This window comes from Podarcis bocagei, assembly GCF_964188305.1.
Source record: "Podarcis bocagei genome assembly, chromosome: 12".
Taxonomy (NCBI): domain Eukaryota; kingdom Metazoa; phylum Chordata; class Lepidosauria; order Squamata; family Lacertidae; genus Podarcis; species Podarcis bocagei.
Window position 1 is genome coordinate 34,270,013 of NC_138137.1, and position 19,077 is coordinate 34,289,089.

At 41.3% G+C, this 19,077-nt stretch overlaps 1 protein-coding gene across 4 annotated transcripts in view; it reads left to right on the plus strand.

The window, feature by feature from the left end:
• The window catches only part of CDK6 (cyclin dependent kinase 6), a 98,318-nt gene that overhangs the window by 37,842 nt on the left and 41,399 nt on the right, over nt 1-19,077 (plus strand). For all 4 annotated transcript variants that reach the window (XM_081164029.1, XM_081164031.1, XM_081164030.1 and 1 more), the window contains exon 4: nt 12,413-12,580. In XM_081164029.1, coding sequence (XP_081020155.1) covers nt 12,413-12,580 — 168 coding nt within the window. The remainder of the gene's footprint in view (nt 1-12,412; nt 12,581-19,077) is intronic.

The following is a 19,077-nucleotide window of genomic DNA, read 5'->3' on the forward strand; positions in this document are numbered from 1 at the left end:
TTTCTGGCTTGCTAAAGCTACAGTCCTGTGTAGTTTTAAGTGGAAATAAGCCCCACTGAAATGAATAAGACTTCATTCCAAGTACAGGCAGCCCCCAATTTACATGGGGGTTGCATTCTGAGTCATTGTGTGCTTGCATGAAATCAGAAACCCGCTGAAAAATCTTGCAAATGCCCCTTTCCACCCCAGTTCTGCCCTTTTAGTGATGTTTCAGTGATGTCTTTATGACGTTTCTGGTCACTTCGAGGTTCGTTGCTGTGTGCAATCACACGCATATTTCTCACACCTAAAATGGGAGTTGCCTGTAAACAGCATTGGATTGTTAGCATTCAATCCTACTTATAGGCTTAATTGGAAGTGAATTTTAATGAAATCAGTGATACTTAAGTTAATGAGATCAAATTGTCACCAACCTTCTCCAAGATGAGAGCCTGCACCAAACAGCCTTGCATAATTTAACCCACATAGTTGTGGCGATCATATGCTAATTTGAAAATACCTTCACCTACTGTCTGCAGGGGGTGCATGGGAAATCTGCGCTTATATTCCATAGGTTTGTCAAATCAAAATTTCAGAATCAAGCACAAGACATCATTAAGGACCTGTGATACCTATTTGCAGATTATTAAGGAGCTATAGGATTCTGAAATCAAGGATACCATATTATGTAACTCATTTTTTGGGTCTTTGCAAAAACCTTTAATGATCAGTCAGGAATAATGCCATTTCCATATGTGAAAAAAATGAAATCCTTGCACTTACAAAAAAAATAGCAGTATCCTGGGACAGTTGTTGTTTCTTATCAAATCCATGCAAGCTCTTTTGGAGGCTATTGGGAAGAGACTAAGAAAACCCAAGCAAACATCTTTTCCAGTTATGAATTTCATCATCCCCCCCCCCCAAAGTATATAAACAGTTCAGTAAAGAATATACTTAACTCTCCTATTGAAATCAGACAGATGTGGAGGTGCTTAACTTTGGTTCTCATTCTTTGAAGATGACAACACCAAAGAACCACATATACAGAACAGAGATTCTCCACTTCGTTTCTCCCTACGTTTGCACACATTTTCACAACTTTTCCCTCTCTCTTTGTCACCATTTCTGATAACCAGCGTGCCAGTCCAGTTTCTGGTTCCTCAGGTTTCAAATCAGTATACATAGAACTGCCTTTATTTTGTGAGTTTTCCCCATTTTTAAAATAAACTCAAACAAAGTACACATTATGGGAAAGTTAGAGTGTTGCTGCCAGCAAACAGAAAACTACGAATGAAGACATAAGTGAAATAACAGAGATGCACTGTTTGGGTGCTTAATCCTTTAGATACTTAACTGATAAGATTATTTTCACTTCAGTAAAGCGGCTCTGATATTACAGAATCTAAGAGACATCCACACATTTGGGCAGGAGGAGCATATAGTATAGCCCTCCTGGAATTGCATTACTCCAGAAGGCAGGAAGGTCAGAGGCTAAATATTTCCCCTATATATTTAAACTCCGTACCAGAGCCATCCAAAGGGGTTTTTTGCTCCCTATGTCAAAGGACAAGATAGTATCCCTCCCCAATTCCACATGCAGTGTACAGAAGGCAACCAGACTGGCTGTCAACTCTGACATTAACACTGGCAACACAGTCAATAGGACAATATTCATACTGCCTCTGAGGGCCGCGGACCAATTTAGGGAAACTACACAGCTCTGCACACCTTACTGCCACTTCCCATCCCTACATTTGTCATCTGAAGATAGCTTCTTCATTCTGCCTAATGATAGGGCGAGCTCTCCAGACTACACACAGAGTCTTTCTTGTCATAATACTATTACATTGCAGGGAGTTGGACTAGATGACTCTGATTCTATGAATATTTCAGGGGCAGGGATTTTTAATCAAACATGCACTTGTCACATCTACCCTCTAGAGCGCTGTACTCTCAGGACCGTAGAATCAAATGATGTTTCTGGAGATACAGATCTGCTGTTAGGGGTTTTTTTTGGGGGGGAGGGGTTAGTGACAATGGATCAAGATCATTGTGATTTAAAATAAACTCTGGTTTGTTAAGCATGCCAGCTTCATAACCCATGATTTGAAGTTGGCTTGTTTTGCAACTAAAAGGAGTTTATTGTAAACTGTGATTCCTGATTTATACATGACGAAAGTGAAACTGAATATTGTGGAAGGAAGAGGCTTTGCTCAGTCTCATACAGGCTTCTGCGCATAATGCTAAATCATTGTTTAGCATGAAAGGCATCTCCCTACTTACACAGACATTACGTTCCCAGACTCTGTGCATATATGGGAAATCACATAAAGTGGGGAGGGCACTGTTGAGAGAAGCTGGGAAGCGTACCTCTCTTGGCAGATCCCACCCATCCCACTTGCATTCCCGGGCGGTGATGTGCCCTTGCACATGTGCACCCACCTGCCCAGCCTGCCTCCAGTGATCGGAAAGTTGAATGGTGGGTCAGTGGCTCCCAGTGCCCATCACCACTGTGCAGCCTCTTGGTGCTCTCCCTGTTAGTCTTGGAAGTTTACGGAGACAGTTCCCTTATCTAGTTTCTCCCCCATCCCCAAGAAATAATGTGGCTGCATGCTTGTGGGGTGGCAAGGAAGAGGAACAAAACGGCCGCAAGCGAGGGAAGAATGGGCAGGTGGGTGGTGAGAGGCATGGAGTCCCCCCTCCATACTGGCAGGAAGAAAAAAGCCAAGGAGGGTGAGTGAGTGGGGGTGGCAAGACACTCGGAACGACCACGCAAGCTGTTTCCCTCCAGTTCTCTCCTGCTCTTTTCGTGGCTCTCTTGGCACCATTTCCTGGTTCCAAAAAATTATGCATTTGGCAGCAACACACGTAATGCTGTTGCACAGAAGTGGAATGCACACAAGTGGAGTGTTTGTGTGTCTGTACGTGCAATCCAGGCCAACATGTATTGAGCTGAGATTTTAATTTAGCCAAACGACATGTCAACCTTGCCTTAGTTAAATTTCATCAGAAATCCAGTGCCCCCACTGTAATACTGAAGTAGCACAAAAATGCTTAGCTTTGTTAGCACTGTACCCCCCCCCCCACAAAAAAGGTAGTGGATTGGTGTTAAATGGACATTTTGATGGTATACAGGTAGATATGCTCGCATAAATGCATAGAATCAAGAATACTGTTAATATGTTCCAAGTATTTTATTTCACTTACTCCTGAAAAATTGCTCTTATTCCTTTTCACATGAAATGTGCCCTAGATTTACATTTTGACTAGCACTGAATGCCATTTTGACCAACATAGCTGATGCTATATGTAATCCATCTCAGCATACTTGGTGCAATAAATTCGGCAGACAAAATACATACCATTTGTTTTGCAGTAGGACAGTTCTGCTGTGCAGCTGCAATTTAGAAATCTCAAAAGGCTTCAGAATGTTATGTTACAGCCATTAATGGAGATTCCAAGGAGTTTTCCATCCATTTTTATTGCAAGAGGGAGGTGGGGGGTGGTGGAAGTGGGGGTCAGAGAGCTGTTGGAATGAGAGGGTGTGTGGGCTGAAGTATGAATCCACATAAAATATTATTTCGTTTGAAATTAACCCAAGACATCCCTGTTTGGATAAGCAAAGAATATATTGTGTTGTGTGTGTAAGAGAGAGATGGAGATCTATTCTAATAGCACTCCTCCCTCTGTGATACAAAGGAAATAGCTGCCGCCCAAGCCTGGACTCCACAGTTCAATAGAAAACATTCCAAAAGAATGCATAGGATGTTATAAATATAAAAAGGAGTTTAATGAAAGAGCATACAGATGTCTTTCATGTATTTTAAATTGGAAAGACTAATTCTGAAACTATAAGAAAAACAACAGTGAGCTACGAGCCATATGCTTCAGATTACTGAAGTATGACTTACACAGGCCTGTCATTCAATGAGAAGCAACACAGACTAAAACAGGAGATGTTGAAAGGGAAAAAAAGACTTGTGGGAAGTCAAACCATCTCTAAATATGTGTTTTATTATCTTCGGGTGTTCTTTGCTGAGTTACCACCATGATTAAAACCAATGCCCTGGCACCAGGAGGATGGGATTCCTTTAAGTTCCTCTTCCTTCCCCACATATCAAGGAAGGTACATAGCAGACTTGACTGCGTAGTGGTGCAGTTTCAGCAAAAGAGGAGCAGCAGATAGAGAGGCGGCTTTGCAGCCAGCAATGCCACATCCACATTTGAACTCATACTGTGCAAGGGTGTTAAAGATTGATTTGATACCAAGATTCTGCAAGGTGCTGTGCAAGGAACAGAAATCACATAGTTGTGGCCAGGGGGCTTTCCGTCAGCACTGAAGGGAAGATATTTGCAAGGAAGATCGGAATTGACAATGAGGAACAAGGGCAAGAACATCAAAAGGCAGTGCAAACACAGTAAGACCCAGTTCATATATTACCATCTGAGGCATGGCTGCTCTCATGCTGCCCTGGTAACACTGGAGCCTTCTCTGCATGGTGTAGGACTAATGTGAAAACAATGTAGCAGGGCTGTAGTGTGAAAAGAACTAGTGGGTGTGGGTCATGGTGATAGGGCTAGGCACATGAATAATCCCCACACCAGTTTTGCTGGCCTGCAGGGGCATGGCCCCTGTCCACATGACACACTTCATACATTACTAAGATGGTATAGGTGGAGTCACACTGCTTTGGCTCTCTACCAGTGATGTAAGGATATGAATTGGGTCATAGGTTATAGTTGATCAGGGAAATCTAAAGTACAACATTATTTGAGAATCTTCTGAACCTCGCAACTCAGTTAAAAAGTGGATGTTCCTCCTCCCCTCCGTTTTTTACACACATCCAGCATTCCATGACCACAAAGCATGATCAGTCTCCATTGGCCTCTTTTGGGTTTCTTTTCTTTTTTAAAAAAGGATTTGTTGTACTTCTGCAAAACTTGGGGTTCCTGCACTGGGTTACCTCAACCACTCTGGGCAGCTTCCAACAAATTAAAACATCAAACTCTTCTATGTCAGATGTCTTCTAAAAGTCAGATAGTTGTTTATTTCCTTAACATCTGACAGAAGGGCGTTCCACAGGACAGGCGCAACTACAGAGAAGGCTCTCTGCCTGGTTCCCTGTAACCTCACTTTTTACAATGAGGAAACCACCAGAAAGCCCTCAGAGCTGGATTTCAGTGTCTGGTCAAAGGTGGTGCCATTTTGGTTACCATAAGTATCAGCACTCAGTATCTAACAATTGGAAAGAAAGAGAATAATGATTTACATGCAAGATGCCCCAGGTTCGAGCTCAGCATCGCCGTTAAAAAAACCTCAAGGCGTAGGACTGGGAAGGAGTTCAGGCCAGTTGATCTAGAGGTCCCAAAGATTGGATGCACAAATGTTCCAAACTTGACCTGTTGAACGTGTAATCCTCCATCTCTGCCTGAGTCTCATAAGGCAAGTGGAGAGCAACTTGCTGTATGCCATCTTCTCAAATTTGTTAGTCAGCCAGGGTGGACTTGCACATCTTCCAGTTTATCTTGCAGCCTGAGAAAGCTTCAGGGAGCACAATGCCCTGAGAATTCCCTTGGGAAAGGCTAGTCCCGAGTAGCTTAGTTATGCAGACAACCAGCTCCAAACCAGACATGTTATTGGATATAGTCCTCAACACACATATATAGTACAGAATCTTAGCCTGGAGGAAGATGGTTTGGCTGGGCTGATTTCCAAAGCTCTGAAACTGCTGTGCAAGGCACTTTTGCATTAATCCACAATGGCCAGTGCAGCTCTATTCATGTGTAAGTTCTGGTTCCAAAGTTCTCAAATCTGTTGGTATGAGCTTGCAAGGCAGCAGAGGAGATCAGGGGCAAAGGGCAGGACCAACAAGGCTAGACTCAGACCTCTCCCATCTCCAAAACCAGCCCACTCATATTGTCGCATTCACAGTGGGCTGGGTGATTACTACAGCTGTGTTGTAGTATTCCCTTCCAAAGCACACAAAGCAGTAAATTACGTTTTTGGATTATGATCCAAAGTTCTCCAGGCAAAGCAGTGCCAATTTTGGCCTGCAGTGGTGAATTGCATGGATTTTGCAAACTGGCCTCATTTTTTTCTGTACAATCATGGAACTTTTACTGATTTGATGTGCACAGGCCATAATGTACCTCTAGAAGAGCAAAGACGTCCTGTTGGCTGCAGTAAACAAAAACTGCAAAGGGTAGCATACTTCCCGGGAAGGTTGTAAAAAAAGCAAACCCAGTCTCTTTCTGGAGCATCCAAAAAATATCTGAACAGTCAGAAAGAAATTGTTAGTTCATGAGAACAGGTGGCAATTGTATTTTGAGTATTTTATCATTTTCTTCATTGGCTAACTTGCTTTCCTATCATGTGTTTTCTTACTTGTGCTTCTACTTTTAAGTTAATGGAAAGACTGTCGGTCAGTAGTAGAGCATCTGCTTTGCATGCAAAAGTTTCCAGGTTCAACCTCTGGCTGGGGAAGTCTCCTGCGTGAAATCCTGGAGCACCACTGCCAGTTATTGTAGGCAGTTCTGAGCCAAGTGGACAATGAATATAATTACCCTGCTGGGTCAGACCCAGCATCACTGCCTCCGATGCAGAGGCAGAGCACAGCCATCATGGCTAGTAGATGTTGATAGCCTTATCCTCCACAAATTTGTCCAAAGCCATCCAAGTTGGTAACCATGACTGCTTCCTGTGGGAACTAGTTCCTCTGTTAGCTGAGCGCTGCCTGAATAAGTGCTTCTTTTGTCTGTCCTGACTCTTCCAACTTCCAGATTCTTTGGGTGCCCAGGAGTTCTAGTCATATTGCCTCTTCCTCGCCTTTTCCCTAAAATGAAAAGCCTCAGATGTGGAAACATTTCCAAATTGGGAAGTTTCTCCATCCCCTTGATCATTTTGAGTACCTTTTTTATTTTCAGTTCCTGCATAGTGATTCCTAGAATGGAATTTGCTTTTTTCACTGCTGCCGCACAATGGGTCGGCATCTTCATTGAGCTATCCACTACAACCCAAGGTCTTGGTCCTGGCCAATCACTGCCAGTTCAGACCCCATGAGCAAGCAAGCGACCATTTCACGTGGGGATTCTGTTCCCGGCCCCCCACATAGTGCATATAAGCATGCCCTATTTCATCCCCATTCTGTCTTCTTCCAGATCCAAAAGGACCCATGAATCGGTGATCACGTGTGAATTGGACTTACCTAAATGGTCACCACCTTTACATGAAATAAAGTTTTTTTGCCCCTTCATGCATCAGTTTATACTTGTTCACATTTTCCTTCTTCAGAGCTAGCAAAGGGCATTTTAATTTTTGTTTTAAAGGAAGAGAGAGAAAATTATTCAGGATGGTGAATTGTACCACTTGCGCTCAGGCAGTACAATTGCAAAAGCACAGGTCCACATAGTCCCTGAATATGAGCTGTGGCGAGGTTTGTCAGCGCAGACACAGCTTGAGAAAAACTTGAAGCCACAAGCCTGCAATCAAAATTAAGTAAGTGGACCCTCATGCAACAAACCGGAGGCCTTAAATTTTATGGGTCCTCCCCACACACGAAACTGATGAAGGTGACCCTGATGAGCTATTTAGTGAAGTCATTCTGCATTGTGAACAGCAAACCAAGAGCATTTCTCCAGCAAGAACAAGAAAGACCCACCTCACAGTGATTGATGAGAATGTTATAAAAGTGCAATGAGCTGGAAAGTCATCATCTTGTCTTTTCCTTTTGCCACCGGAACGGCATAGCAGAGAGATCTCTTTTCTTCTGGTTCTGCATAAGGAGAGGTTACATGGCATGGAAATGTGTTACACCCAGCTGCTCACTAGTTTGCAGGGCACACAGTAAATAATACTGTTTAGTATATCTAAGGCACAAAAGAGAACAGCACTCTTTTGATGGTGATTCCTAGCCTCTTTCATTTGCTTTCCAGTTTGCTTCCAATTCATTGAGTGGCATTTTGCAACAGTGCATACTTTAGTGTGGTGGGTTCTCTGATTGGTGGGTTCTTGTTGGGGTCCCCCCCCCTTAATTGGCATGAGTAAATGAAAGGTTACTTAGGCCCTGGTGTAGCAGAGGCACTTCAGTTTGCTTAAAGTTGTTTGCTGAACTGAGCAATATCTAAATTAACCCTCTGAATTCATTCTGTGTGAGCTTCATTGGTAGCGGGAGAAAGCCCCAATTGCTTACCACCATCAAGATTTCTTTGGCACAATGGTATTTTATTTTGAAAATAATACATTGTTTGAAAACTTGTTTTTTTCATCTTTTAAGGTTTCATTCTATTGATCAGTTCCTAGGGCAAGCTCAAATTATTTTGCGCTTTTTTCTTCTGAATTTGAAAGTTGTGTTGAAAGTTGGTGCAGTATACCGACCTTAACACTTATTCTACGTCTGGAAATGTATTATTTATTTAATACATTTAATACATTTCTATACCGCCCTTCATCTGAGGATTACAGGGCAGTTTATATTTGCCACAACTTCCTCCTCACTCGAAAAAAAAACACTTGCTAGTTGGATTCCTGTTCCTCTTACCAAGCTTACCCTTGACAAATTTACCCTCTATATTTCTTGGGGATGTCCCACAGTTCAGTGGGGCAGCATGCAGAAGGTCCCATGTGCATTCCTAGTTAGACTGGCAGAACTGTGAAAAATCTTTTAGATTTTTGATACAGTGAATATATCAACGTCATATAAAGTCAACTGCCTTATACCAAGCCAGACCTTTGGTCCAGTTAGCTCAGTATTGTCAACTCTACACTGACTGGCAGTGGCTCTTCTGGGTTTAAGACAGGTATGTTTAAGCCCTACCTAGAGATGCCGGATATTGAGCCTAGAACCTTCTCCATGAAAAGCAAGTGTTCTCCACTGAGCTCCACAAAGTATTCCAATGTGGCAGACTCCCTCTTCCCCTCTATGATGTTTCTTCCCCCATACTTTCCAAGGAGTTGATCCACAGAAAGAATTAGCTTTGCTCCTGCTTTCTGGCCCACCTGTTTTCCTCTCATAATGGGATGGGCAGAGGAAGAACAGAGAACTCTTCCTCTGGTCCATACATTGGGAGAAATGTATGGTGCCAGGGAGCAAAAAGTTACCAGAACGCATTTGTGGACAAAGGTTCATCTTCGCCCCTCCATCATGTGGCTTTAGCATGGACTCATGGGAAGTAGGTGTGGTTTTGTAGAAACAGTGGTTACTTAACTTCTCCCAGTCAACTCTATATTACTTTATTCAGGGACAGTGAAGAACAAGCTGTTTTATTGCATGACCTTTCTCAGTTTCCCAGGAACCTAATCCCTGAAAAAAATAAGTTCAGCCCAAGCCCAAGGGACCACCTCCCACCTTTATGGCCACAAATGTGTACTTACCCATAACAACCTATCTTGAATGTAACTGTCATAATAGTAGGGCAGCCCTAAGCAGATTCTTCTAGGTCTTAGATTGCAGAGTTTGAGAACCTCTGGTCTGAGCAAGTTAGACTTCACAGAAAGGTGTTCCATATAAGCTTGTAAGGTTTGCACATGGTTTGTACACTGCAGGTTTGTACACTGCGACTATGATCAGTCCCCAAGTCTATTTTCATAATTCAAATGCCTCGTTGAATTTCTGCCGGGGTTGTCTTACGAAAATTGTGTCGCCCTAGTCCACCTGAATATGCAGAGTAAGGAGGTGGTGAAACATTCAGATGCTCTTATTTGAGTAAACTTGATCTCCTGATCTGAAGCTGCTTGCAAATGTTTTTCCCCCTCCCCCCTTGGTGCATTGTTTCAGCTTCCTAATCACTGACCAGCTGTCTTGTTAGTGAATAGAGCTGTGGGCCCCTTGCCATGTTTCATGTGAGGTCTTGGCTGGGTGGCCAAGCAGGCAGCCTGCAGCCACTGTCAAAGCAATTCAAGAGGTATTGGCACAGCAGTGCCACCATTAATTTCTGCTTGTCACATGCTGTCATGCAAGTTACACCAGAGAGGAAATGACCGTTGAAAAAAGTGTGCTTGTGGCACTTTGTCCCCTCTAGACATTATCCCTGAGGTTAAACAAGTGGATACAATTAGCTGCTGTCCACAAACAGCTGTTAGGAAAGAGAAACCCAGATCTGGGCCCCATAGCCATGTGTCTTTCCTGTTGGTGAGGAGAGCCTGCTATCAACATCTGCCATACTTTAACCCTTCATCGAGGTGTTAATTTCGGCTGTATAGAGCCAAATCGATGACTGACGGCAATCCTATGTGTGTCTGTTCAGAACTAGTCCCATTAGTTCAGTGTGACTTACTCCTAGGTAAGTGTACGTAGGATTGCAGCCTGTAAGCTGTAGTTCTGAATCAGTAGACAGGATACAGAGTACTGAGTGGGTTAGCTCGAGATGCACGGCCAATAAAAACACACCACTATGTATTTCATTCCCAGAAATGTGCCTGTTTGCAGTACTACTTAGTTCAGGAGCTTTAATAAATGTATAGTTCTCATGATCACATTTACTGGTTTAAAACAAGTATTTATTATTCAGGAAGACCTCTGGAAATGATAAGTAACTAGGAGATTCCTAAATTTCCTTTCAGCAGGCTTAAGAAAGATTCACTAAAATCTTTTGGTGAATGGCCTGGTAGTCATCTGGCAGGATGAAGATAGTATGTCATATCTTGGCTGATGCTCACATTCAATTTTGGCATGGTAAGATCATCACCATGTTCTCCTTTTTTTTTATCTCATCGGTTTGGAGTGGCCTGTATATTTTCCTGGAAAGAGTATCAAGGGTAAAGCTTGAGAACTAGCTCCTTAACATACAGTGTCAAAAGTGAATTCATAAGAATTTTTCACTGTGTGAGATTGGTGAGCTTATATCACCATTCCCACAACAATTCATGTTGAAATAGAATATGTAGAAATTAGTATTCAGAATGACCTTGGCATAGTTAACCTTTGTCTCGTACAACTCTCCGAGCTCTCATCTGGGAGCTTTCCTTTCTTCTCCCAGTCTCCTATCCTGGGATATCTTCCTTTCTCTGCCTCTCACACAGGGCCTTTTACCTGCCAACCATCACATTTTTAGTGTTATGAAAAGAAACTAAAATGTAGAATTGTAGATGGAGACTTATGGAATGGTACAGGTGACAAAACAGGTGCATTTCCCCCCATTTGTATGCATTTGAACATGTAAAAGACAGAAGCAGTAAACATGATCACCAAATATCTGTGAATATTCTGTGTTGCTTTGGTTCAGATTTTAATATTTATTGGTCGTTATAGTGATCCGATTCATTTTTTTAAAAAAAAATGCTACAAAACTCAACCCTTCGGTTGAGCAATTAAATGTCGTGTGTGTAAATTATCATGTTGGATTAAAGCAGATGTGGGAATCCAGTGACTCCAGATGCTGGACTCCCATCAGCCCCAGCTGGCATGCTCAGTGGCCAGGGATGATTGGAGTTCTACTGCAACAGCATCTGAAAGACCGCAGGTTCCACACTCTTGGATTAGGTAATGCATTTTGAATGTGAAATTGATTAAGGAGGCTCAAAAGCCTTGAGAGCTTGCAGGTCAAAGCTCTTGTGACTGTGCCAAACCCCCCTGTCCCCCTTGCATTTAAGTCTTGTGAACTCTGCAGGTGTGAATACAGGAGACGGCACCTTTTCAAGGCACTGCTCTCAAGAAATTTGCATCAGGTTTTTAATAAATCTTTTTGGTTTTATGATTCCTCATGTTAAAAAACTGTTCTGGGTGCTTTATGAGTAGAATAATGGTGTATAAATAATATATTATTTACTAACTACATGCTTTTAATTGTCAAATGTTAATAGCCTATTTCTGTTGTGCAAATTCTAATAACATAGAGACTTGTGTTTATCAGCTTGCTCATAATCCACCCTATATGAAAAGTTAGTCTTACTAATGTAATTCCTGTTGATTTATGAGGTAGAGTGGGACTACGGGAGAGGAGGGGGAGCCCCTGGAGCTGCGTGAGTCCTCTGGCCACTTCATGTGTTTACAGCACATTTCTGCAGCAGGAAGCTTTGTGTATCTAGATGTTTCCCATATGAATGGGACTCTTGAACTTCCAGGGTCTTTATTCCGTGGAAAGCCTCCATGAATACACAAGGCTCCCCATTGCAGCACTTTTCTGCAAACATATAATAATAATAATTTATTATTTATTCCCCAGGCACTCTGGGCAGCTCCCAACAGAATTAATGATGTTGATGATGATAAAAATGTGCATTAAGAGGGCTGTGTGTGTATCTAGGAACACAAGCATAGGTACACTTATCAGAACCATGTGCATGTTTATTCAGGAGTAAGGCTCACTACCTTAAATGGGGCTTACCTATTGTATATATATCCTAAGTGTATATATAGGGTGCCCTGTCTATATATTTAAGCTGTGCAAAAATGACATACTTTGTTTCTCATCAAAACTCTCAATTGCTTACCCTTAGGACATGATGTTTCAACTCCTACGAGGGCTTGATTTTCTGCATTCGCACAGAGTGGTCCACCGTGATCTGAAACCGCAAAACATTCTAGTCACCAGCAACGGGCAGATAAAATTAGCCGACTTTGGCCTTGCAAGGATCTACAGTTTTCAAATGGCTCTTACATCTGTGGTAAGTTTCAATGCGTTCTTTCTTTAAATCTAATTTCAGGATTTAGTTTTGCATAGATGTTCTTTGGTCGTTATTTTAGAACAACTAAATAAAGCAAAAGATAGGTGTTACTATTTGAGAAGCATTACAGTTGAACTTTATCTGAAGCGATTGCCATTACTGCAGGGTGGTAAATTATTCCTACAAATTGCTGAATCTGACTGCTCAGTCCTGTACTTGTTTCCGTGGAAGTAAGTTCATGAAAAGTCCAGTGTACAAAGAATCAAAGCCTGATTGACATTCCAAGACGATATACAAAGGTGGACTTCCCTGAATATTATGCTTTTTTATCTTTTCCTACTTCATTAAATTGTTTTAATATGCAGCGACTGCACATTACACAGGAGGTATAGTACAGTTGGCATTTTTCCTCCCCTTCTGAATCACATCTTGATAGTGCTTAGAAGGAGGCCTGCAAGTTTCTTAAAAGATAATGTAGCAGTTGCTGCTTTGCTCAGCAGGCAATGTGAGTAGAGTGCACAAGAGGGAGAAAAATAAAATATGGCACCATGGGCTTGTTTACATGACTATTTGTAACCTGGTTGTGCATCAATTAATTGCCATTTGTTTATGGCATTGGAGTAGGAAAAATGTGAGATGATCAGATATTATTTCCTTGGTCTTGTAGTGATATTTGGGTGATCATATTAGTCAAACAAGAATTTAAAAATAAAAACGGTCCACTATGTGTCCCATTTTCAGTTTTTTAAAAAAGATTGTGCTCTCCAAGCATGAGCAAAAAACCCCACCTGCCTCTCAAGCAAACCTTTCAGTTCTAAAATGTGCAAGAGAATTTGTGGCAGATCTGAAGCTTAAGCTTCCTAGTAATCTTAAAGGGCAGCTCCAGAGGCACAAAGGAACATATGAAAGCTGCCCTATACTGAGTCACACCATTAGCCCATCTAACTCATTGGTAGTGGCTCTCCTGGATTTTAAACTGGGAGTCTCTCCTCATGCATGCAAAGGAGATGCTTCATCACTGAGCTACAGTTCTTCCTGGACATCCCATATGGCAGGGTCTTATTACAGAAGTGGCCTTAACACTATATGCAAATGATAAAGAATACCCCTAGCTTATAGCTACAGTCTGCTTCTTAAATAAACAAGGTCAGGTCCAGGTATATATGTTGGCACATGGAGTTTGTCTGCTGCAGCAGAAGTTGACTTTAGTTAAATGAACCCTTGCTTGGAGCATACCTTTAGTTGAAAGGTATTCAGACTAAGGCTTTGGTATAAAATAAGAAAGCTTATGTTTACTAAAGGAAGTACACTCTTGATAGGAAAGCATTCTGTAGTCCTAGCTGCCTATCTGGTTGGAGAAATGGAGAAAGCTATGCTTGTCCCTTTATTCTCAGAAGACAAATCCAAACTGACCGCTTGCCTCAAGGTCCAGAGAAAGTGTGTGGGGAAGAGCAGGAAACTGTAAACAGGATGCAACCTAAGACTTACTGGTCATCAAAGAGCTAAAGTGGTCTGCATAGAGATAAAGGTGCAGAGATAGGAAGCTGGAAATCTTATCTCTCTTAACCCATGCAAACCTCTCTCAGCCAGCTGACTTGCATCCAGACTTCCAACAGCAGTTGGGAACAATGATATAGAACATTACACTGCTGACACTGCTCCAAACCTTACGAGGGCTCCTGTGTACCACATGGATCCTGTGGTTTAGTTGCACATTGACACAGCCGATGCCTACAATCTCCATTCATAGTATAATAGAACTGTAGGTAGCACCTAATAGGTCATCTAGTCCAACCTCCTGCTCTAAATCATTATCATTTTCCAGCTAATGGTTCCCTTGCAGATATCTGTCCAAACTGTCCAAAGAAAATGACTTCACATTTCTGAGCTTATCTAAATCATCAGGAAGCCTTTCCTAATGTTTAACCTAAACTCTTCTCCCCAGAGTTTAGAGTCTTCGCTTCTGTTCTTCACCTTGAGGGTGAACAATTTGGGAGTCACTTAACAGATGTTTCTATACAGGACTGAGTACCTCATGTTCTAGGAGCTGTGCACATAATGAAGTTATAGAAAGTCCCCTGTCAGGGTTATCATTATGATCATTCGACATGTGAACTCTCTGTCATTTCCTACAGCGGTGCAGTATATTGAGGCCAGATAAAGAATTATTTCTTGAAGTATCAGTTCTTTCCCAAGATACATCCTCATTCTCTGACTACAAAGGAACTCCTCTAGTGGAACAGAAAGAGCCGTGAAAGTAAGGCAGCATAAAGAACTGATCCGGCCTAGTTGACTGGGTGCTGCAAACCGATAACTTCAAAGTATTTTAGCTGCAATGATTACTTCCCAAATAGTAAAGCATTCTTTTGGCAGGTAAACCTTCTGGGCATATTTCTGTCATTTGTAATCCCTTGATGCTTCCTCTGATAAATGAATGGAAGCCTCAGAATAAATCGACACATGTTTATATAGAGAATACCAGTCCCAGAGCTAGGAAATCGGAGCAATTGATAGTCCTATGTTGAACATCTGGGCTTGTTCTCAGAAGCAGAACAGTGGGGACAAGTATTCAGTGTCATGTGGAGTTAAACTGTTCTGCAAGTGTTGGTGCTGGCTCTTGGGAAAGCTTTGATTAGAAGAGGCGGGAACTGTTTGAATCTTTGGAGAGCTTCTGCCAATTGGATTTGATTGTGCTACACAGGATAGACCGATGGCTTGACTTGATATGGTGCAAATGGACATGATAGGTTGCTTCATTCGGGGGGTATAGTAGAAATGGCACCAAAAATTGCAATGAATGCAGTGAGCTAAGTAATTTATTTATTTGGAGGGGGGGTAAGGTACAGCCCAGTTTACCCAGTTTATCTAAAGCTACAATGTTGATATAATCAGACGTTTGTTTCAATGACAGTTTGGTTTACATGTTATTTTATTCCAAGAATGGGGAGCCCTTGGCACTCCTGATATTGTTGAACTGCAACTGACATCAGCCTCAGTCAGCCTGTCATGGAACAAGTACCTTGCCAGAAAGGGTCACCAACATAATTAAAGGCATAGCCTTTTATTTATTTATTTATTTATTTTTATACATTCATATTGTGCCTTTCTTCCATTGTGGAACTTGGTTGGGGGTGTATGTGGTTCCCAGGTTCTTAACCTATCCGAATACTGACCAGACCCTGTCTTGCATAGCTTCAACAAGGTGGTGGCCTCACGTGCCTTCAGGCCATACGCTGAACCATCTACATATTCTGCAAGTTTACTCTTACTAATAAATCAGAGAAGCTATGGCCCTCCAGATGTTGCTGGTCTAAAACTATTTATCATCCCTGATCAGTGGTCATGCTGGCTGGGACAGTTGGGTGTTGGAGTCCAGTTATATTTGGAGGCTTCTCGGATTCCTAAGATCATCAATATACAATCAGGTTCATATAATCAGCAGAACAGTTCATATATTAACATATATAGTTAATATATGTCTATTCAACTATATTTTTCATCTCATGTGTGATTTCACTCTCCTTTACTGAAGATATACCATTTGCTGTATTTGTATGGCACTGCTATGGTTAACGAATACCCAATCTGAAACTTCAATGCAACAAAGGCATGGATAGTTTTAAACAATTTGTTTCATTACAAGCTATCTTTACCTTATGTAATTCGAACGGTAGAAATTTTAAATAAGTAGAGTCCCATCCATCGTATCAGTTCTTGTGGGAAAATATGCTTCAGTGACTTACTGGCACTGGCTATGGAATGTGGCATTTAAAAGTACCTTTTTACAGTGGGAAAGAATTTGGTCGAGAATAAACAGTCTGACCTTGTTAAATGGACCAAAGTCTGTACAGATCCCAGTTCCAGAAAGCTAGTTTCTACTAGACTGTGAAAGAAAGCTCAGTTTGCAATTAATGCCATTAGGAGTGGGAAGACTTTGGAGAGTCCTGCGCACTGTGTAAAGCTAAATGTTTCACATCAAAAGTGTGGAATTAAAAAGCCATATATAGCATTATTGCCTTGATATAATCACGTTTGAGAGACGTGATTTATATTTATATTTGGAAATAGAAATAGAATATTATTATTATTATTATTATTATTATTATTATTATTATTATTATTATTATTATTATTTTCTTCCACCCCCTTTTGTGGAATGCTCTCCCCAAGGAAGTTCCGCTGGCCTTCATTATACACCTTTAGGCGCCAGGCAAAAACGTTCCTCTTTAACCAGGTCTTTGGCTGATTGACATCCAATGCCCTTTTAAATGTGCTGTGGAAGGGGGATCATTGGTATGTTTCTGTTCTTATTTTTATTATGCATTTTGTGTTTTTTATATTGTATGTTGTGAACTGCCCTGAGGTCTACGTGCATAGGGCAGTATGAAAATGTAATAAATAAATAAAAATATGAGAATCCGGACCATAGGAAGCAGCCTTATTTCAAGTCAGAGTACAGCTCTGTAGAGGTGGTTCAGGCAGGAGTCTTCCCCATCCCTACCTAGAGATACCAGGGATTGAACCTGCAAAATGTATGCTCTCTCACTGAAGCTGTGGTATACAGAAGTTCTTAGAAAAATACAAATCTACTTCATTTTGCAGCACTAGCAACAGAACTCTGAGACATCCCAAAGCTCTTCAGCTGTATAGATTAGGAGTCATATGATGCAAGAATCTGCAGAAATTAATTTACTGTTTCAGACAATTATCCTGAAGGGATCTTCCTAAGTAAACATTCTAAATATCAAAAGAGTGAGAAAATAAAATATATACTGAATACTTTGATAAATAGTTATTTCCCCTAATGAATATGTTAATTCACATTAAACTTCCACCCTACATCTTCTACATTGAAGACAGACACAAAGGATTCATTCAGCTTCTCTTCAGTCTCCTTTCCCCCCTTTTGGACACCTTTGACTCCCTTGTTGTCCAAAGGGCCAACTGCCTCCCTTAGCCGGTTTCCTGTCCCTAATATATTTAAAGAATTTTTTTATTGTTGGTCTTTTAGTTTTAGTCAAGAAAGTGAACTGTGATATATTAACATAAGGTGGTTTCAGCTCAGTACAAGTCAAGAGTTAGGGTAGAGTTTACCTTTGGCCAAGTTTAAAGGCCGTATTAAAACAAAACAAAACAGAAACAGCAGCAAAGAATGCTTCTTTTGAATCTCTGCATTGTTTCCAGATTTTTATAACCAGTGTAAACATTACCTGAACTTTATCTGAGCTTCCTGAATTGCCTTTCATTTTGTAACACCAGCATTTACCATTCAAAGGTTGACATAGTTGCCAAGAGCAAGCAAACCTGCCCCACCAAGCAAGCTTAGCATTGAACAGATTGTATATTTGCAACCATTCTCAATGGAGTAACTTTCTGAAAGCTACAAGCACAGTAGAAGACTGCAAACCAATAGCTGTTCTTGCCTTTCCCATCCTTTCTAAATGTGATCTGGGTTACTGTTGGACATCCATAGTCATCATTTGACTTCGACTGGATATGGACATCTTACCTCAACTCCCCAATGCTTTCAGATCCTGGCGACTAAAGTGCTTTCCCCTACAAGGCCCTTTGCTATTTCTGATTTAAACTAATCAGATTGTAGAATCATCTTTCTACATAAGGATATCACCAGCTGGATTGAGATCTAGGAAAGTTCCCACTGATTTTTTGTTGTTGTTGAAATCACTACAAATGACATTTACATATGCATAGCCTGGCCTCCATAGCTGCACCAGTGCTTAGGCATAGATTTGAATATACAGAGCATTTGGCCTCTCAGAAGAGAGGAGGAAGTGGTGCAGTTTTAAAAGGAAAACCTTAATAATCACAGGCACAAGAGGAGAAGGAATGGAGTATTGATTTGCCATGGTAGCCCTAAATTTAAATGTTTTCTCTCCTTGGATCTCTCTTTGGCATCCAGGTTCCCTTAGCCTAGGTGTGTGTGTGTGTGGGGGGGTGTATTCAGTTTCCTAATTGATCATAAGGCATTCGATTTTCTTTTTATATCCCTGCTGCTTGGTTTACTGCATAGCTGAAATTCTTTCCCAGTGAATATGTGAAATATTATAGCCTGGATTAGCAATTAATGTCACAGATGACATACCTTTGTTCTACGCATTACTGAAGGTAGGTGTCCAACAAGGAACTTTTCCATCTCAATGATTTTTTTTTAAAGCCAACCACAAGACATTCCTAATAGGTAAAGACAAGTGGGAACCCGTGAAAAAATTTCCATTGTTTGTGCACTTTGCTCCTGTCTTTTACATTGATGTTGCTGCATTCCCATCCCCTTTCCGTGCATGTGTGAAATACGGGGTCTTCTTTTAGCTCTGTGATTTAGATCCCAAATTTCTGTTCATTGCATGAACAATTCTGGTGCTTTTGATGTATCTGAAATATATGAACTACATAAGATGGCACAGACAGTGGGAAGGGCTGTAGCTCAGTGGTAGAGTGTTTGCCTCGCATGCAAAAGGTTTCAGGTTCAATCCCTGGCA